General features: G+C 39.6%; 1 protein-coding gene across 2 annotated transcripts in view; it reads right to left on the minus strand.

The window, feature by feature from the left end:
• The window catches only part of ITGA8 (integrin subunit alpha 8), a 228,174-nt gene that overhangs the window by 161,992 nt on the left and 43,177 nt on the right, over positions 1-23,005 (minus strand). For both annotated transcript variants that reach the window (XM_064284887.1, XM_064284886.1), the window contains exons 7-10: positions 18,992-19,117; positions 17,662-17,706; positions 4,416-4,459; positions 2,633-2,689 (exon numbers count right to left, since the gene is read on the minus strand). In XM_064284887.1, coding sequence (XP_064140957.1) covers positions 2,633-2,689; positions 4,416-4,459; positions 17,662-17,706; positions 18,992-19,117 — 272 coding nt within the window. The remainder of the gene's footprint in view (positions 1-2,632; positions 2,690-4,415; positions 4,460-17,661; positions 17,707-18,991; positions 19,118-23,005) is intronic.

Raw genomic sequence — 23,005 nt, forward strand, 5'->3', positions numbered from 1 at the left:
TACTTACCTCTCGTAATTACTTGATCATTTCAGTAAGACCTTGGTTGATGCCATTCATGACCTCTGTTAATTCTTACCGTTGGATGCAACATGTAACAATAACCTGCCCAGAGATGTTTCTAACTAGAACACTGAATTCTCCCTGCCGTCTCAAGGAAGATGTGTGATAAAGAAGGAGCAGAGGACATTTTGAAAGACAGAAGCTCAATGTTGGAGCTAATGTCAAATAAGTTTTAATGTGAAGTTATTCAAAAAAATAACTGAGAAGCAGAGTTACTAAGAAAAAAAGAAAACACAACTACTTTCAAATGGAAGTATAAAAGACATACAGATATTTTCCAAATGATCTGTGGCCTTGTTTATTTGCATTTGAATAAATCTGTGGTTCTCAGACTTGGATCTCTACACCCCAGTATAGTATAAGATCTATTCTTCAGAGACATTGGATTCTCTTTGAGGGTTCGTGTGTGTGTGTATTTATTTTGATAATCACCTTGAAAAATTGATAAAAATGTGTGTTGGATCATCTGGACAACCACTCATGGGTTGACAACTTCAGCATTATTTGTGTTTGAGTTTACTATCTAATTGGTATGAATATTACTTTTCCTTGGGTTTGGAGCAATGAACAGAGGCAGGCTTAATACACAAATAATGCATTTCCTCTGTGTGAAGGCCAAATGATGGCATACCAGAAATAAGTATTTTACCACGTATGTTTGGAACAGAGAAAAGAGGTGGGTGAATTGAGTTATTGCATGACACTTGTTAATTTGTGCACGTATTCCCTCAAGGAAGAGTACTTGGCACCTGGCACCTATTCTGTTGCCAGACATTGTTCTGGCAGTGCAAACAGAAGAGTGAACAAAAAACACAGAAGTCCCTGTCTCCCATGGGGCACACTCTCTAACGGACAGCATTTTACTGACGACCCACTGGCCACAGGCACCAGAATTTTACTGTGAGCAGCAATTTACTGCAGCAAAGCAACATCACCTGTCCAAATGAAATTAAAGTTGCTAATTTAAGGTTTCTTGTTTCCTAGTTCTGTTTGTATTTAATTTTAAATTAAATCTGTAATTTTGTTTGTAAATAAATCTTAAAAAGTCTAAGAGCTATAAACACAAGAAGTTCATTGATCTTAGATTTTTACTATACTTTTAATATATTTAGAGTTATATTTAGAGACCAAGAATCTATATATTGCTGAAATTAATAAGAAATAGCTGATGATCATTGTGTTGATGTTATTGTATGCCGTCAAATTGATTCCAACTCATGGTGACCCTATATGACAGGGTAGAACTGCCCCACAGGGTTTCCTAGGCTGTAATCTTTACGAGAGCAGGTCTCCAGGTCTTTTCTCCCATTGAGCCACTGGTGGGTTTGAACTGCTGACCTTTTGGTTAGAAGCCTGCAGCCAAGTGCTTAACCATTGTGCTACCAGGGCTCCTATGATGACTGTAGGCACATACATTTATTTACACGTGTATCTAATGATATATTTAACAGCAAATTAGAATTTTGTGGTTTTTGTTTAATTGAAAGGAAGGGGAAAGGAAAGGAAAGGAAATAGAATAGAATAGAATTAACATTTCTTGAGGAGTTTCTCAATTATTGACTTTCTTGTCAAGAAAGTCTTCTAAGTAATTTACTGTCCTCGATTCCTTTCATTCTCTAATGGAGATTAGAAGCTAGATGTTTCATTCCCGTCTTGCAAGTGGGGCTCAGAGAAGTTAAGTGAGCTTATCCATGAATGGAACAGTGGAGACGGGAACCCTAATCTGTCTACTTCTGAAGCCCAGGCTCTTTCTACAACTCTCCCTCCTCCCCATTCATTATCTTCATGTATTTCTACACCACGTGTTGAAAATTTGATGTCTATACAAAATGGCTTCCCACTGCAGTTAGAATAAATCCACACACTTAAACAGGCTCACATGCCCCCACCCCATCCTTGGCTCCTACCTCTGTCTTTAGCTCCCTTGACTTTCTTTTTGCTCCTCAGACACACCCAACTGGCTGTTTAAAGGCCTTGTACCAGCTGTTCCTTCGGCCTGGAACATTCCGGACAAGATGGTATGATGGGCTATGTCTTGTCATTCACACCTCAGCTCAAATGTTGCCGCCTTAGAGGCTTCCCTGATAATCTAAGAGCTCCCTTGCCACACACATGAACGTTATACAATTCTGTTTTATTTTCTTTATATCACTTACCACTACCTAAAATTATCATGACCATTTGTTCGTTAATTAACTGTCCTGTCCCCAACTTCTCCATTGCTGTACAAGAGATGGGATCTTGCCTGTCTTATACATTGTTATAGACCCAGTGCCTAGAACAGTTTCCAGCATACAGCAGGTTCTCAGTAAATATTTCTTGAATGAGTGAATAATATGAATATTATAGTATACTACTAGTACAGAGTGACAATCATTAAAAAACCAAACCAAACCCAGTGCCATCGAGTCGATTCCAACTCATAGTGACCCTATAGGACAGATTAGAACTGCCCCATAGAGTTTCCAAGGAGTGACCGGTGGATTTGAACTGCCAACCTTTTGGTTAGCAGCCATAGCACTTAACCACTACACCACCAAGGTTTCCAATTTGATATTAAAATGGTTTTACCTGTTCACCAGTGAAGTTCTGAATAAAGGTCATATCGGTAGAGTTAATAATTGAAACCTGAAATCACAGAAATTAGATAGGTTACATCATTTAACATAGAATTGGAGAATTCTTTTTTTTAATTACAACTTAAATCCTTTAAAGATTTTTGTGACGAGTGATAGATGGTTAACTACGTGTGAAACAAAAAAAATTTTATATTTTAAAAACCAATCAAAATTTTTCCTTATGTTTAAGTCAAGGATACTTTCTGACAAAATACATGCTTACTGCTCTAAAACGGGAAATAAGAGTTGAATTCAAGAACACTGAGAGCAGTTAACCCGATGTTGAGTTAATTTATTTAATCATGATTTTTTGTCTAAATACATTTTTGTGCTTATGCTATTATGAAAAATTGATGGTTATAGCTCTTTGAAAAAAATGAAATTTTAAAAGGCAACTCATATGGCAAAATATTTCTTTTAATTCTATTCGGTCAACCTCAAATCTATAAACATTATGTGTTTACTACATATTTAAAAGATAAACGTTATTTAAAATATATTTTTTATTATCATAAGATCTATTTATTTTCCTTTCCTAATTTCATGGTAACTAGTTTTTTTTTAGTTAGAGTGGGTTGAATAGTGTCCCCACAAAATTCACATCCACTGGAACCTCAGAATGTGACCTTATTTGGAAACAGGTTCTTTGCGGATGTAATTAGTTAAAAGATTTTGAGATGAAATCATCTCAGACTTAGGATGGCCCCTAAATCCAATGACTAGTATCCTCATAAGAAGAGGGGATACACATAGACACAGAGCTAAAAGGGCCATGTAAGGATGCAGGCAGAGACTGGGGTTATTTTATTACAAGCCCAAGGAACCAGCAGAAGCTGGAAGAGGCGAAGAGGAATTCTCCCCTAGAGTCATCAGAGGGAGCATGGCTCTGCTGACACCTTGATTTCAGACTTCCGGCCTCCATAACTGTGAGACGGTAAATGAATGTCTGTTGTTTTAAGCTACCTAGTTGTGGTTTGTTACAGCAGCTCTGGGAAATGAATAATTAGTAAAATAACAATCTTATTATTTCTATCATACACAACATATTAAAATGTTGATCCTATCAACACTGGTATCTTCTGCAATTATCCCTAGGATATGAACATGGACAGGAAAGTTGCACAGGCGCGTGTCTGGTGAAGTCACACAGGGCCTGGCGCGCACATGGGCCCCATGTGCTTGGTTTAATGGTCTACTGTTGCTGTCTAAACTTCCTCATAAGTTTTGAAGGGGCCCTGCATTTTCATTTTGCAGTGGGCCCACAAGTTATGTAGTCAGTCTTGCATGTGGATCACAACAAATTTAGCCTCATTTTTGCGTGCCTTTTTATTTTTTTTAATATTTTATTGTGTTTTTGGTGAAAGTTTACATAGCAAATTAGGTTCCCGTTTACAATTTTTACACATATCGTTCAATGATATTGGTTACATTTTCACATTGTGTCAACATTCTCATTAGTTCCATTCTGGTTGTTCTGTTTCCCTTAATCTAGCTTCCTTGCTCCCCTTACTGTCTCATCTTTGCTTTAGGGCAAATATTGATTGATTGGTCTCATATAGATGATTTTTTAAAGGAGTACCCTTCCTTTTTACTAAGCAAATAGCATGAATCAGTAGGAGGGGCTCATTAGGGAAACTCACATTAAAGGACATTTTAGAAGACTTAAAAGTAAAATTAAACAAAACATTTCTTTGCATGTACAAGAAAATATCCTACAATGCAGTCTCAGTACTCACATATCCAAAATTCTGTGCACCTCTTGGAATTCCAGCAACCAATTCTGGGGATAAAAATAGTCATTCAAACGGCAATTACGTAAATATTTTAAAGCTATATAACAGATCATTGGTGAAGACAGTGCTTCTTTATTGTGGTAAATACATACGTAACAAAACATCGGCCCTTTCAACATTCTTCATGTGTGCAATTCAGTCATTAATTGTATTCACCATGTTGGGCAACCATCACCTCATCCATTTCCAAACTGCTTTTTAATGAATAACCATCATGTTGGTGTTGCTAGCTGCTGCCAAATCGATTCCAGCTCAGGGCAACCCGAGCTCCATAGCGACCCTGTAGGATGGAGTAGAACTGCCCCACAGAGTTTCCAAAGAGCAGCTGGTGGACTCAAACTGTCTACCTTTTGGTTAGCAGCAGCACCAGCACTTAACCACTATACCACCAGGGTTTCCAGAGTATGCAATTAGGGAATAAAAAAGGATTTGAAAAAACTAAGCCACTTGTATAGATTGTCGGGGAAGCCGTCAAACTGGTAGTACACTGCCCAGTTTTCAACAATCTTTATTTGGTATGAATTTAATTCTGCTGACACTTAAAAATAAACCACAGTTAGATATGACGGAATTCATTGATTTCAGAATCAGGCCTGTCCAGGAAAGATTAAGAGGGATTATGCCATTCAAGATACATGGCAACCAGTACTTTTTTTTTTTTATTGTGGTAAAAATAAAATATAACGAAAAGTTTGCCACTCTAAACATTTCCAAGTACAACTTGGTGGCACTAATGACCCACACCATGCTGTGCCACCATCACTGCAATCCATTCCCAAAGGTTTATCAGCCCCAAACCCAGCAGCACTTCAGCAGTAATGCCCACTCCCTCCTCCCCCTAGTCCCAGCAACCACCTATAAAGTCTTGTCCCTAAGCATTTGCTTACTGTAGACATTTCACGGAAGTGCAACCACTACTTTTGATCCCACAAACATTCAGAATTTTGGTTAAAAATAAATAAATAAATCACCATACCCAGTAACTTTGGCGTCTGCAACCTCACACGACCACACACTAAGGGGGCTATTAAATGCAGTAATGACGTTTATTAAAGATATTCCTAACCCTATTATTTTCAGAGATAATTTAAAACCGATCAAGACAGTTTAATTGCATGAGGTCTAAGGCAAGTTAGAAAAACTGTCATTCAACTACAAAAATGTTTAGTTGGTAGGGAAAATAGGAGTCTTGTCTTAGTGCATTCCAGTGATTCACGGTAGAATCGTCAGAAGTCTCTTAACAACAATACCTTCAGGGAAAATTCAGGCCCTTGGCCTGGAAATCCATGGCTTGGGCATCAACCTCACTGGGGAGAAGAAGAAAATGAGCTAACATTTATTGAATGTCTTCAATGCACCTGACAATGTGCCCTGTGCTTTATATTTCCCTAACTTAACCTCTAACAAGTAGGCATTAAATCATCTTTTACCGTTCAGGAAAACTGAGGGTTAGAAAGGTTAGAAACCTGTCCAGGACACATAATTGGTGAGTAGTAAAACTCAAGAACAGAGAGCAAAGCCAAGGTTCTTTCCACCATGTTAAATTACCTTCCTGGGATTGGCTAGGGCCAGATCACGTGCTTGGGCTTTAGCTCATCACATCTGACTCTAGAATGAAGGGTCTTGACTTTTGTTGTGTCAGGAGCAACTTTAAAAAGGACATGAAAGTCATGAACCCTCTTCTCAGCAAAATTCAATACATAACAAAATCTTACATATAAATTCTAGGGGTTCAAATCCAGTGAAGCTCATCTGTATACCACCCCCCACCCACAGCAGTCCAAGCATCTCATATTAAGAAACTCATCCAGAGAATATCAAGTTGCTCAATCTGAAATATGAAAATAGGATTCTCACTCCCTCTTGTTTAAGTAAATAACGAACATAGTTGTGGACTCTGACTGGCCTGAGTCTGAACAGATGAGGATGTTCTTTAATGGTGCCTTTACTTCAGATAAAAACCCGTTGCTGTCCAGTCGATTCTCACTCATAGCTACCCTACAGGACACAGTAGAACTGCCCTATAGGGTTTCCAAGGAGCGGGTGGTGGATTTGAACTGCCAACCTCTTGGTTAGCAGCCAAGCTCTTAACCACTGCACCACCAGGGCTCCTTGAATCCGTGAATAATTTAAAACTTGGATCTATTTTCTAAATACTTCTGCGATCTGATGGAAAATCATGATTTCTTTCTACCATTTTCCCGGGTAATGTGCTGTTGTACATCATTGTTAATTTCATTGGGTCAGAACCAATGCTAATTGAAAGCTTTCCAGTAAGAGTTCTGATGTCATGCTTAAAACTCATCTGGCACATTTTACAGTTTCCTTTGCTAAACCACTAAGGGGATGATTGTAAGACTTCACCTTTTTAAAGTATTAGTTATTCAGTTCTATATCTGATGGCCCCTAATCCAAGTGTTCCTTCTTAGTATAGCAAATATTTAAATAGTACATCGATTTGACAGCAGCGGGGTTTTTTTGTTTTTTTTTTTAATAGCAGTTAAGAGCTATGGCTGTGCTCGCCAAAATGTCGGCAGTTCCAATCCACCAGGTGCCCCTTGGAAGCCCTATGGAGCAGTTCTAGTCTGTCCTACAGGGTCGCTATGAGTTGGAAATGACTCAATGGCAACAGATTTTTATTTTTTTATTATGTGTATGGCATTGCACTGCATTTTACATATGTATCGCGTTAACTCATAAGAACTCTGTGAGGTAGATTATACTATTATCATCATCATCCCTATTTTAGGAGTTAAGAAACAGGGGCACAGAAATGTTAGGTAACTTGTCCAAGGTCACAGAGATAGTTAGCTGTTAGACAGTTAGTTAGGGTTTAAAACCAAGGAGTCTGGCTCCAAAAAGGGTGGTCTTAACCACAATATACTATCTTTTACTAGCCTGAAGAAAAAGCAATGGAGAGAAAGGCCCTTTAAGAATTAGCTTATATTTAAAAGAAAATGTTCTTTTAAGGAAAAAAAAAAAAAAGGCATATTGTTTTCAGCCTCAACCTAACTATAAACCACTCTGTATGACTTTCTGCCTTTTAACGTCACGTCAACATAAACTAATAAAAAAGCTGTGATTACACCTAATGATGGCCAAATTTAATTCGCTCTTAATTGAATTATTTGTGAATTAGTTAAAACACTTGTACTGAAAAGCAGTTACTGTTCATATAAAACAAGGTGGGAAATGGCAAATATTGATTGATGATTAACTCAGTCAATAAATATTAATCACTAGAAAAGTAAAAGCTGTCATTTATGTCTTGTAAATGATAGGTACTTTTCATGCCTTGTCTCATGCAATCTTCAGAACAATCTTCTGAGGTAAGTATTATCAATGTCATTTAGAGATATGCAAACAGAATCAAAGAGATTGTCATACCTAAGGACACAGAGTCTGAGAAGTCAGAATTTGAATCTATGTGGGCACTAAACTCGTTTCCTTCTATCAGGATGCCTCCCATATAAGTCTATTATATGTAAAATATGGTCTAGTCTTTGTGGAGGACATAAATAAGAACAATACAGAGATCTTGCCTTCAAGGAACTAGACATGGACATAAAATTACTACAAGTAATACCATTGTTCCCCAATCTTCATCCTCAACCCAGTCTCTACAAAACTGCTGGCCTGAGTTTTTTTTTTTTTTTTTTTTTTTTAGTTTGCAACGATAGTTGGATTATGTTTACTTATCTGCTTAAACTCTTCATGAGTCACCACTGTATTCTGAATAAATTGCAGACTCCTTTCCATGACCTACAAGTCCAGGCATGATCTGGCACCTGTCCCCTTTCCCTAAGCCCACATTATCTCATTATTGTTCTCAAAGACCTACCAGTCTAACTGGTCCTTGTATTCCACTCTTTTACACACCTTAGAATGTGAAAGTCTGCCCCTATGCCCCTCCTCATCCACCCTTTTATGTTCTATTTAAATGCTACCTCATCACTGAAGCTTCTCTTACTTTATGGTTAGATGTTATCCTACCACTTACTAACAATTTCTAATTTGCTAGTTGTATGTTTTTTTTTTTGTTTAATGTTTATTATTCGGAGCCCTGGTGACACAGTGGTTAAGAGCTTGGCTGCTAATCAAAAGATCGGCAGTTCAAATCCACCAGCTGCTCCTTGGAAACCCCATAGGGCAGTTCTACCCTGTCCTAAAGGGTCGCTATAAGTTGGATAGACTTGACGGCAATGGGTTTGGTTTTTGGTCTTGTATGTTTATTATTTAATGTCTGTTAGCCCCACTAGATTATAGACTCTGAGACTGAGGACCATTTGTTCACCTTTGTGTACTCAAAACTTAGCATAGTGCCTGACACATAGTAGGTGCTCAAAAAATATTTTGCCAATGAATGCATGATGAATGCCTCAGAGAAGAGAAAAAATGAGACGTTACAGAGGATGCTAAGGAAAGATTTCTGGAGGAGATAATATTTGAAACTGCCCTCAAAAAAAGAAAAAAAAAAGTAACACTAGCATGCTGGAAGATGGGAATGAATAGAGGATCAGAAGGTTTCTTAATATAGAAGGTCAAAGCAAAGTCAGAAGATAGAAAGTGAGGGGCATATATGAGAATACGGATTAGTTAGTTTTGTTATTTTGGGTTTAGGCATGTCCAAAGAAAAAGAAAAAGAGAAAATAATGTTGGGATATTGGGTTGAAATTGGGTGGGGACTTTAGTGTTATTTTTTTAAATTGGGGTACAAATATATATAACAAAACATATGCCATTTCAACAACTTTTACATGTAAAATTCAGCGACATTAATTAGGTTTATCATGTTGTACAGCTGTGATCACTGTCCACCTCCAAGTTCTTCCATCACCCTCAACAGAAAGTCAGTGCCCCCTAAGTGACGACTTCCCCTTTCCCCCTGCCCCTTCCCCTGGTAGCCACTAATAAATTTTGGTCTCTATGCATTTGTCAATTCTGGACATTTCATATAAGTGGGAGTTTACTTTTGAACATGTCAATCATGAGATCCTAGAAATCAAAGTAAATGTGAGTGTTCTTGATTTCTCACATTTGATCTGTCCAGAACACCATGGCTTTTGTCCAAGTTGTTTAATCTCCCATACATTTTTCATTATAACATGGGACAACTATATTAATCTTCTATTGCTTCACTAGATTTTATAAAGATTGATAATTCATTCTTATAAAATTCTTTGAGGTCTCGGGGGCCAAGATGGCGGACTAGGTGGACGCTACCGCGGATCCCTCTTGCAACAAAGACTCGGAAAAACAAGTGAATCGATCACATACATAACAATCTATGAACTCTGAACAACAAACACAGATTTAGAGACGGAGAACGAACAAATACGGGGAGACAACGATTGTTTTCAGAGCCAGGAGCCTGCGTACCAGGCAGGTGACCTTCGGAGCCCGATTTGGGGCAGAGCCCAGGGGGGCAGACGGCACAGACAAGGGGCCCAGCCCTAGCCCCCGAACTCATCCCGGGAGGGAGCCCAGCCGGTTGGCGCAGGCGGAGTGGTGGCGCAGCCAGTGGGAGAAGTCCCCGGGAGGCAGTGACTGGTCTTGGAGTGGGGAGAGCAGCGTCCCAGCTGGGGAACCGTCCCGCTGGGAGTTTGGCGGGGAGCGGGCGTGGCACGACAGCGGGGGACCAGCTACATTTTCCCGAATTGACCCCGGGGGGGACCCAGTCATTCGTGTGGGCGGCGCCCACCCAGTTCGCGCTAGCGGAGCGGCACACCGCAGGGAGAAGTCCCCGGGAGGAAGTGACTGGTCTTGGAGGGGGGAGAGCAGTGTCCCAGACGGGGAGCCATCCCGCCAGGATTTTGGTGGGTGCGGGCAGGGCGTGAGCGCAGGGACCAGCTATATTCCCCTGAATTGGCCCCGGGGGGGGCCCAGCCGTTCGTGCAGGCGGCGCCCACCCAGTTCGCGCTAGCGGCGCGTTGCACCAGAAGGAGAAGTCCCCGGGAGGAAGCGACTGGTCTTGGAGCGGGGAGAGCAGCGTCCCAGCCGGGGAGCCGTCCCGCTGGGATTTTGGCAGGCGCAGGCAGGGCGTGAGCGTGGGGATCAGCTACATTCCCCTGAATTGACCCCGGGGCGGTCCCAACCGGTCGCGCAGGCCCAGTCGGTTCATGCGGGCGGTGTGGCGGAGCAGCCGGTGGAAGAAGTCCCCGGGACGCAGTGGCTGGTCTTGGAGCGGGGAGGGTGGCGCCCCAGACGGGACGCGCAGTCGCGACTCAGGCGCGGGGACCTGCTCCACTCTCCTGAGCCGACCCCCGGGGGGGGAGCCCACCCGGTTCACGGGAGCAGTGCGTGATGCGGCTGGCTGGACAGGGAGTCCCCGGGAGGCAGCGAATGATTTTGGAGACGGGAGTGCACCGTCCCAGTAGAGGAGCCTTAACCTTGGGGGTGGGGCTGACAGCGGAGGATCTGACCGTGACGCCAGCAGGCCAGACCCCCCGGGGGGCAATCTCCACACAGCCAGTACATATAGGTGACGCGCCCCACGGAAATCTCAGATATAAGAGTCATTCCAAGTAAGACAAACAACTCTGGCTATAATCTGAGGTGCTACACTCCTAGCTCTCTGATCCCTCCCCCACCCTCCCCAGGCGGCTCCATTAACATCCGAATAGCCTGAGCCAGAGGGAGAACTCTGATAGGGATCTGACTCCATTTTGTTTTTAGCGGATTTTCTGGAAAAACTAGTTTCCCAGTGATGGCTCGGAGACAGCAGTCCATGTCAAACCACATAAAGCAGCAGACTATGACAGCTTCTCCAACCCCCCAAACAAAAGAATCAAAATCTTTCCCAAATGAAGATACAATCCTGGAATTATCAGATACAGAATATAAAAAACTAATTTACAGAATGCTTAAAGACATCACAAATGAAATAAGGCAAACTGCAGAAAAAGCCAAGGAACACACTGATAAAACTGTTGAAGAACTCAAAAAGATTATTCAAGAACATACTGGAAAAATTAATAAGTTGCAAGAATCCATAGAGAGACAGCATGTAGAAATCCAAAAGATTAACAATAAAATTACAGAATTAGACAACACAATAGGAAGTCAGAGGAGCAGACTCGAGCAATTAGAATGCACACTGGGACATCTGGAGGACCAGGGAATCAACACCAACATAGCTGAAAAAAAATCAGATAAAAGAGTTTAAAAAAATGAAGAAACACTAAAAATCATGTGGGACTCTATCAAGAAGGATAACTTGCGAGTCATTGGAGTCCCAGAACAGGGAGGGGGACAGAAAACACAGAGAAAATAGCTGAAGAACTCCTGACACAAAACTTCCCTGACATCATGAAAGACGAAAGGATATCTATCCAAGATGCTCATCGAACCCCATTTAAGATTGATCCAAAAAGAAAAACACCAAGACATATTATCATCAAACTCACCAAAACCAAAGATAAACAGAAAATTTTAAACACAGCCAGGGAGAAAAGAAAGGTTTCCTTCAAGGGAGAATCAATAAGAATAAGTTCAGACTACTCAGCAGAAGCCATGCAGACAAGAAGGGAATGGGACAACGTATACAGAGTACTGAAGGAGAAAAACTGCCAACCAAGGATCATATACCCAGCAAAACTCTCTCTGAAATATGAAGGAGAAATTAAGATATTTACAGATAAACACAAGTTTAGAGAATTTGCAAAAACCAAACCAAGGCTACAAGAAATGCTAAAGGAGATTGTTTGGTCAGATGACCAATAATATCAGATACCAGCACAATACAAGGTCACAAAACAGAATGTCCTGATATCAACTCAGATAGGGAAAGCACAAAAACAAACAAATTAAGATTAATTCTAAAAAATAAATAAATAAGCAAAATAATACACATAACAGGGAATCATGGAAATGAATAAATAAAAGATCACAATAATCAAAAAGAGGGACTAAATATAGGAGGCACTGAACTGCCAGATGGAGAGTGATACAAGGCAATATAGAACGATACAAGTTAGGTTTTTACTTAGAAAAATCGGGGTAAATAATAAGGTAACCACAAAAAGGAATATCAACTCCATAACTCAAGAAAAAAGTCAAGAAAAACGTAACGACTCAACCAACATAAAATTAAACATTATGAAAATGAGGATTTCACAATCTACTAAGAAAAACGTCTCAGCACAAAAAAGTATGTGGAAAAATGAAATGGCCAACAACACACATGAAAAGGCATCAAAACGACAGCACTAAAAACTTATTTATCTATAATTATGCTGAATGTACATGGACTAAATGCACCAACAAAGAGAGAGTCACAGACTGGATAAAGAAACAGGATCCATCTATATGCTGCCTACAAGAGACACACCTTAGACTTAAAGACACAAACAAACTAAAACTCAAAGGATGGAAAAAAATATATCAAGCAAACAATAAGCAAAAAAGAAGAGGAGTAGCAATATTTATTTCTGACAAAATAGACTTTAGACTTAAATCCACCACAAAGGATAAAGAAGGACACTATATAATGATAAAAGGGACAACTGATCAGGAAGACATAACCATATTAAATATTTATGCACCCAATGACAGGGCTGCAAGATACATAAATCAAATTTTAACAGAATTGAAAAGTGAGATAGACACCTCCACATTTATAGTAGGAGACTTCAACACACCACTTTCGGAGAAGGACAGGACATCCAGTAAGAAGCTCAATAGAGACACGGAAGACCTACTTAACAACAATCAACCAACTTGACCTCATTGACTTATACAGAACTCTCCACCCAACTGCTGCAAAATATACTTTTTTTTCTAGTGCACGTGGAACATTCTCTAGAATAGACCACATATTAGGTCATAAAACAAATCTTTGCAAAGTCCAAAACATCGAAATATTACAAAGCATCTTCTCAGACCACAAGGCAATGAAACTAGAAATCAGTAACAGAAAAACTAGGGAAAAGAAATCAAATACTTGGAAAATGAACAATACCCTCCTGAAAAAAGACTGGGTTATAGAAGACATCAAGGAGGGAATAAGGAAATTCTTAGAAAGCAACGAGAATGAAAATACTTCCTATCAAAACCTCTGGGACACAGCAAAAGCAGTGCTCAGAGGCCAATTTATATCGATAAATGCACACATACAAAAAGAAGAAAGAGCCAAAATCAGAGAACTGTCCCTACAACTTGAACAAATAGAAACTGAGCAACAAAAGAACCCATCAGGCACCAGAAGAAAACAAATAATAAAAATTAGAGCTGAACTAAATGAATTAGAGAACAGAAAAACAATTGAAAGAATTAACAAAGCCAAAAGCTGGTTCTTTGAAAAAATTAACAAAATTGATAAACCATTGGCTAGACTGACTAAAGAAAAACAGGAAAGGAAACAGATAACGCGAATAAGAAACGAGAAGGACCACATCAGAACAGAGCCAAATGAAATTAAAAGAATGATTTCAGATTACTACGAAAAATTGTACTCTAACAAATTTGAAAACCTAGAAGAAATGGATAAATTCTTGGAAAAACACTACCTACCTAAACTAACACATTCAGAAGTAGAACAACTAAATAGAGCCGTAACAAAAAAAGAGATTGAAACGGTAATCAAAAAACTTCCAACAAAAAAAAGTCCTGGCCCGGACAGCTTCACTGCAGAGTTCTACCAAACCTTCAGAGAAGAGATAACACCACTACTACTGAAGGTATTTCAAAGCATAGAAAAAGACGGAATACTACCCAACTCATTCTATGAAGCTACCATCTCCCTGGTACCAAAACCAGGTAAAGACATTACAAAAAAAGAAAATTATAGACCTATATCCCTCATGAACATAGATGCAAAAATCCTCAACAAAATTCTAGCCAATAGAATCCAACAACATATCAAAAAAATAATTCACCCTGATCAAGTGGGATTTATACCAGGTATGCAAGGCTGGTTTAATATCAGAAAAACCATTAATGTAATCCATCACATAAATAAAACAAAAGATAAAAAACACATGCTTATATCAATAGACGCAGAAAAGGCATTTGACAAAGTTCAACACCCATTTATGATAAAAACTCTTACCAAAATAGGAATTGAAGGAAAATTCCTCAACATAATAAAGGGCATCTAGGCAAAGCCAACAGCCAATATCACTCTAAATGGAGAGAACCTGAAAGCATTTCCCTTGAGAACGGGAACCAGACAAGGATGCCCTTTATCACCGCTCTTATTCAACATCGTACTTGAAGTCCTAGCCAGGGCAATTAGGCTAGACAAAGAAATAAAGGGTATCCGGATTGGCAAGGAGGAAGTAAAGCTATCACTATTTGCAGATGACAAGATCGTATACACGGAAAACCCTAAGGAATCCTCCAGAAAACTACTGAAACTAATAGAAGAGTTTGGCAGAGTCTCAGGTTATAAAATAAACATACAAAAATCACTTGGATTCCTCTACATCAACAAAAAGAACACCGAAGAGGAAATAACCAAATCAGTACCATTCACAGTAGCCCCCAAGAAGATAAAATACTTAGGAATAAATCTTACCAAGGATGTAAAAGACCTATACAAAGAAAACTACAAAGCTCTACTACAAGAAATTCAAAAGGACATACTTAAGTGGAAAAACATACCCTGCTCATGGATAGGAAGACTTAACATAGTAAAAATGTCTATTCTACCAAAAGCCATCTATACATATAACGCACTTCCAATCCAAATTCCAATGTCATATTTTAAGGGGATAGAGAAACAAATCACCAATTTCATATGGAAGGGAAAGAACCCCCGGATAAGCAAAACATTACTGAAAAAGAAGAAGAAAGTGGGAGGCCTCACTCTACCTAATTTCAGAACCTATTATACAGCCACAGTAGTCAAAACAGCCTGGTATTGGTACAACAACAGGCACATAGACCAATGGAACAGAATTGAGAACCCAGATATAAATCCATCCATGTATGAGTAGCTGATATTTGACAAAGGACCAGTGTCAGTTAATTGGGGAAAAGATAGTCTTTTTAACAAATGGTGCTGGCATAACTGGATATCCATTTGCAAAAGAATGAAACAGGACCCATACCTCACACCAAGCACAAAAACTAACTCCAAGTGGATCAAAGACCTAAACATAAAGACTAAAACGATAAAGATCATGGAAGAAAAAATAGGGACAACCCTAGGAGCCCTAATACAGGGCATAAACAGAATACAAAACATTACCAAAAATGATGAAGAGAAACCCGATAACTGGGAGCTCCTAAAAATCAAACACCTATTCTCATCTAAAGACTTCACCAAAAGAGTAAAAAGACCACATACAGACTGGGAAAGAATTTTCAGCTATGACATCTCAGACCAGCACCTGATCTCTAAAATCTACATGATTCTGTCAAAACTCAACCACAAAAAGACAAACAACCCAAGCAAGAAGTGGGCAAAGGATATGAACACACATTTCACTAAAGAAGATATACAGGCAGCCAACAGATACATGAGAAAATGCTCCCGATCATTAGCCATTAGAGAAATGCAAATTAAAACTACGATGAGATTCCATCTCACACCAACTAGACTGGCATTAATCCAAAAAACACAAAATAATAAATGTTGGAGAGGCTGCAGAGAGATTGGAACTCTCATACACTGCTGGTGGGATTGTAAAATGGTACAACCACTTTGGAAATCCATCTGGCGTTATCTTAGACAGTTAGAAATAGAACTACCATACAACCCAGAAATCCCACTCCTAGGAATATACCCTAGAGATACAAGAGCCTTCACACAAGCAGATATATGCACACCCATGTTTACTGCAGCTCTGTTTACAATAGCAAAAAGCTGGAAGCAACCAAGGTGTCCATCAACGGATGAATGGGTAAATAAATTGTGGTATATTCACACAATGGAATACTACGCATCGATAAAGAACAGTGACCAATCTGTGAAACATTTCATAACATGGAGGAATCTGGAAGGCATTATGCTGAGTGAAATCAGTCAGAGGCAAAAGGACAAATATTGTATAAGACCACTATTATAAGATCTTGAGAAATAGAAAAAACTGAGAAGAACACATACTTTTGTGGTTACGAAGGGGGGAGGGAGGGAGGGAGGCAGAGGGTTTTTTATTGATTAATCAGTAGATAAGAACTGCTTTGGGTGAAGGGAAAGACAACACTCAATACAAGGAAGGTCAGCCCAATTGGACTGGACTAAAAGCAAAGAGGTTTCCGGGATAAAATGAATGCTTCAAAGGTCAGCAGAGCAGGGGCTGGGGTCTGGGGAACATGGTTTGAGGGGACTTCTAAGTCAATTGGCAAAATAATTCTATTATGAAAACATTCTGCATCCCACTTTGAAATGTGGCGTCTGGGGTCCTAAATGCTAACAAGCGGCCATCTAAGATACATCAATTGGTCTCAACCCACCTGGAGCAAAGGAAAATGAAGAACACCAAGGTCACACAACAACTAAGAACCCAAGAGACAGAAAGGGCCACATGAACCAGAGACCTACATCATCCTGAGACCAGAAGAACTAGTTGGTGCCCGGCCACAATCGATGACTGCCCTGACAGGGAGCACAACAGAGAACTCCTGAGGGAACAGGAGATCAGTGGGATACAGACCCCAAATTCTCATAAAAAGACCATACTTAATGGTCTGACTGCGACTAGAGGAATCCTGGCGGCAATGCTCCCCAGACCTTCTGTTGGCACAGGACAGGAACCATCCCCGAAGACAACTCATCAGACATGAAAGGGATTGGTCAGCGGGGGGGGGGAGAGAGATGCTGATGAAGAGTGAGCTAATTAAATCAGGTGGACACTGGAGAGTGTGTTGGCAGCTTTTGACTGGAGTGGGGATGGGAAGATAGAGAGAGAGGGAAGATGGCAAAATTGGCACGAAACGAGAGACTGAAAGGGCTGACTCAATAGGGCGAGAGCAAGTGGGAGAAGGGAGTAAGATGTATGTAAACTTACATGTGACAGACTGATTGGAATTGTAAATGTTCACTTGAAGCTTAATAAAAGTTAATTAAAAAAAATTCTTTGAGACTTAAAAGTGGTACAAAAGTGTGTTTTTTGTCTTTCTGCAAAATATTATCATTTACGTTCTTAGGTTCTGTTTATATGCAGTTATTTATAAAGGAGTTTTTCAGTCATCTTACCATTTTTCCATGCTATATATATGACTTAAACTCAGTAATGTCTCTTACCTTGCTGAGAGTCTCCAGTAAATTCCCCAGCAGCAACTGAGTATCCTATTTCAAAAAATAAAACAAAACTAATCACCGGTTTGAAGGCTTGACAAATGAGTTATTTCTAGAAAAGTGAAAGAACTACCACAGTAATGTTTTGTTCAGGAAATCTCTACAAATATTATAAAAGTGTAGAGTTCTATAAAGGGAAAAATTAATCAAACAGATAATGAAACAAATATGAATACTTTATACTAGATCCTGGAAACATAATACACCTGCTACTACTGATCTTTAGTGGAAGCGGGCAACAAAACCAGATTTCAAGGTCGATTCTGAAAGCACAAATGCGTCACAGTATACCTTAACGTACGTATAATTGATGGCTCTTGTGCTTTAAGAGTTGCTGATTCATCGTGATCAGACATGACACTCTGAAAGGTATCCTTTGTGCTTGGGTTTTCCTATTTCTGATCACCAGCAAGGCCGACTTCCTACTTCCTATAAAGATGGCTTTCAGCAAATTTCTCTTAGCTGTACAGTGATGTGCCAGATGTGCTGACAAAACATAACTACAATTTTCTTATTCATCAAGCAACAGAAATGCCACTAGGATACCAAATGTGAAAAGCAGTATTGGTGAAATGACGTTGTGTAGTTTGTACATAATACATTTTGAGGGCATTCTGACAACTGGAAAGTCTCTTGCTGTTGCTCTGGAACCTGGAAAAAGCTGCTGTCATAGTGCTCCCTTAGACTGGTAGCAGCCGCTGCTAACACAGAGTATCTGTTGTTTTGTTGTTGAGTGTCATTAAGTCAATTCTGACTCACAGTTACCCTCTGTGACAGAGCAGAACTGCTCCACAGGGTTTTCTTGGCTCTAATCTTTACAGGAGCAGATCACCAAGTCTTTCTCCCACAGAGCTGCTGGGTGGCTTTGAATCACCAACCTTTTGGCTAGCAGCCTAGCGCTTCATCATTGCGCCACCAGGGATGCCCACATACTACTGGTGAGATGGTTTAGGTGCCGAGACTGTGGTGCTGCCCATAAAATAGCTGCTCAAACAGGTAGGTCATACAACATGGCGGAATCGGCCGTCTTATTAAAAAAATAAAAGACATATGAGAAGTCTAGTCCACTCTAAACTAGTAAGAAAAGAAAATTTGTATAAGATGCCAAATAATATCAGGGCAATGTGTCATTTTTTCATGCATAAGCTTGCCATGAGTTGGAGACGACTTCATGGCAACAGACAACAACAGCAAAAAGTTAAGAATAAAATTTGCATCTGCATTTAATATGCTTAAATTTTAAGAAGCCAAAAACATCTCGAGCAATGGATCTCACCAAGGTAACTATCGTCGTAAGAAGCTGGAGCCACATCCGTCTGTTTTTCGCGAGCCAGTTTCCTTAGAATATCCTTGAATGAGTAATTTGCAATGATATCTGCAATGCTGGCAGTGATCACCTGACCTGCGTTTAAACAAATTAATACATTAACTAAATGAACACCTCAGGCAGACCCTCCCTCAACAGACCCAGAACGTCTGAACAATTCTTTCTCCCTTGGAAATAATTGTCTTAGTCATCTGGTGCTGCTATAACAGAAAAGCCACAAGTGGACAGCTTTAACAAAGCGAAGATTATTTTCTCACAGTAAGGTAGGCTAAAAGTCCAAATTTAGGGTGTCTGCTCCAGGGGAAGGCTTTCTTTCTCTATCAGCCTTCTCATCAATGTTCCCCTGCACTAGGAGCTTCTCTGCGCAGGAACCCTGGGTCTGAAGGACGTGCTCTGCTCCAGGTCCTTCTTTCTTGGTGGTATGAGGTTCCCCTGTTTCTCTGCTTGCTTCTCTCTTTTATATCTCAAGAGATTGCCTCAAAACACAATCTAATCTTGTAGATTAAGTCCTGCCTCACTAACACAACTGCTGCCCATCCTCTCATTAACATCATAGAAGCAGGATTTACAACATATAGGAAAATCACACAATACCGGGAATCATGGTCCAGCCAAATTGATACACACATTTTTTGGGGGGACGTAATTCAAACCATGACAAACCATCACGCAGTGGAGCTTGTATTTTAGATGATGATTTTTTTCCCGCTGTCACTCGGACTGCAAGGTGGGATGGATTCAAGTTGGGCAGACCTTTCCATTCTGACAGATACCTAAATATGAACTACAAAATTTTATCTATCTTCTGCGGAGAGATTGGAACTCTCATACACTGCTGGTGGGAATGTAAAATGGTACAACCACTTTGGAAATCTATCTGGCGTTATCTTAAACAGTTAGAAATAGAACTACCATACAACCCAGAAATCCCACTCCTAGGAATATACCCTAGAGATACAAGAGCCTTCATACAAACAGATATATGCACACCCATGTTTATTGCAGCTCTGTTTACAATAGCAAAAAGTTGGAAGCAACCAAGGTGTCCATCAACGGATGAATGGGTAAATAAATTGTGGTATATTCACACAATGGAATACTACGCATCGATAAAGAACAGTGACCAATCTCTGAAACATTTCATAACATGGAGGAACCTGGAAGGCATTATGCTGAGCGAAATGAGTCACAGGCAAAAGGACAAATATTGTATAAGACCACTATTATAAGATCTTGAGAAATAGTACACCTGAGAAGAACACATACTTTTGTGGTTACGAGGAAGGGAGGGAGGGAGGGTGGGAGAGGGTTTTTTATTGATTAATCAGTAGATAAGAACTGCTTTAGGTGAAGGGAAAGACAACACTCAATACATGGAAGGTCAGCTCAATTGGACTGGACCAAAAGCAAAGAAGTTTCCAGGATAAAATGAATGCTTCAAAGGTCAGCGGAGCAAGCGCGGGGGTCTGGGGAACATGGTTTGCGGGGACTTCTAAGTCAATTGGCAAAATAATTCTATTATGAAATCATTCTGCATCCCACTTTGAAATGTGGCGTCTGGGGTCTTAAATGCTAACAAGCGGCCATCTAAGATGCATCAATTGGTCTCAACCCACCTGGAGCAAAGGAAAATGAAGAACACCAAGCCCACACGACAACTAAGAGCCCAAGAGACAGAAAGGGCCACATGAACCAGAGACCTACATCATCCTGAGACCAGAAGAACTAGTTGGTGCCCGGACACAATCGATGACTGCCCTGACAGGGAGCACAGCAGAGGACCCCTGAGGGAGCAGGATATCAGTGGGATGCAGACCCCAAATTCTCATAAAAAGACCAAACTTAATGGTCTGACTGAGACTGGAGGAATCCCGGCGGCCATGCTCTCCAGACCTTCTGTTGACACAGGACAGGAACCATCCCCGAAGACAACTCATCAGAAATGAAAGGGACTGGTTAGCAGGTGGGAGAGAGACGCTGATGAAGAGTGAGCTAATGATATCAGGTGGACACTTGAAATTGTGTTGGCAACTCTTGTCTGGAGAGGGGATGGGAGGATAGAGAGAGAGGGAAGCAGGCAAAATTGTCAAGAAAGGAGAGACTGAAAGGGCTGACTCAAGATGGGGAGAGTAAGTGGGAGTAGGGAGTGAGATGTATGTAAACTTATATGTGACAGACTGAAGGGATTTGTAAACGTTCACTTGAAGCTTAATAAAAGTTATTAAAAAAAAAATTTTATCTATCTTTGCTGCCTTCACCATACTCCCTCCGTCTTCAAATGATAAAAGTAACTAACGGTGAACACACTTGCAGGCAAAAGTTCAGTGATTAAATTTTTATTCTGGAATAATTTAGCTAGAAGGAACCTTAGAGATCATCTAGCCAAAGTACAGCATTTTACAGGTGGGGAAAGTGAGGCCGAAAGAGCATGAGCGCATTATCTAAGGTTCATGGTTGGCAAGTACGATATTCGGTGTTAGAACTAAGGTCTCCATTGGCAGTCTAGTAAGGCTTTCTTGTGTTCCCACAAAGTACAAACGTTGTACAAAATCCAAGGCACTCACTTGATTAACAGATTATAAAACATAGTAACTAAATTAAAGGAAGGAATTATAGTATCTTTGAACCATTTACTTTATGCTACAATGTATACCCACCCAATACATGGGATGTGAAATTATGACAAAGGAAAGCAGCAAGGTCCAGTGAGATCCAGAATTTCAACAAAAAAAGAATTGATGGCCACCAGCATGGATATGATAAGAATTTAGGTTAATTTCTCCCAAATAAAGTCACTATCAGAAATCTTGGAATATAATTGTATGGGGTCGGCAAGTATAGGCAGTTCCCAGAGTACAAACGAGTTCTCTTCCTGAATCTGACTTTAAGCCAAATTTGTATGGAAGTTAGGTACGGTTCATATTTAACATCACTTAGTCAAATGTTTTCTTACTATATATATACAGTGTACCTTTCTATGCGTAGAAAACATTAAAGAAACACTTTCAGATATATTAAAACATCTTTAACGTAATAATACAGTGATAGTAATGTTTCAATGTGTGTTGCAAAGGACCACCCATTTTTTATTACAAACCATTGTGTATGTACCTTGAAATTTTAATATAATAGGCTTTACAGGGGTTGGTTCGTAACTACAGGCTGTATGTAAGTTAGACCTTTGTAACCTGGGGACTGCCTGTATCTAAAAGATGACCAGCAACTTTGCTTCACAATTTATAAGCATTCCCATACTCAACATGGACATCTAAAGAAAAAGTGTGATCTCATGCTCTGTGGGAGAAAAATTGGAGAAATACTTTTAAAAGTCCTTCTAGATTAACATCTATATTAATTTTAAAGTCAAGTTATTCGTGGGATATTCCCACATAATCCCACATTCTTTCTATTTGAAGTCCAAAAAAGAATCATACTGGCAAAGCAAGTCATAAATATTCCAAGTGACTATGCCTGAAATGATAGCTTCATTACTAAAGCAGTGTTACTTGACATGAATTTCTGAGCAACGTCTGTAGAATTTGCCAATTTTCTCTGGTATTCAGCCCTGGATTAAAGCAAAATACTACCCTGTTCCCTACTTGATTTGCTTATTTCCTTTAGCTGCTTCTATAAACACAATAATAATTAGCCTGAAATAAAATTATAGTTTATCTTAGACAAATGCTTCTATACATACTTGCTATGGCTAATTTTCAGCAAATCATCTGTATCTGATAGTTTTTCAGTTTAAGGAAAGGAGAGAATTACGTGAAATTAATCAAGTGAATTAGAAGAAAATCTTTTTTAATATAAAACTCATTTTTATTTTATCACCATCTGCTGCTTAAAATGTATTTTTTTCTGTTTGTAAAATAAATTTTAAAGACTGAAATATTAATTATTTGATGTTAATAATTACACATCTTTTAATTAAACTGAACTGTGCTCTCAAGTAAATTGTGA

The sequence above is a fragment of the Loxodonta africana genome, chromosome 4 (genome assembly GCF_030014295.1).
Source record: "Loxodonta africana isolate mLoxAfr1 chromosome 4, mLoxAfr1.hap2, whole genome shotgun sequence".
NCBI lineage: Eukaryota > Metazoa > Chordata > Mammalia > Proboscidea > Elephantidae > Loxodonta > Loxodonta africana.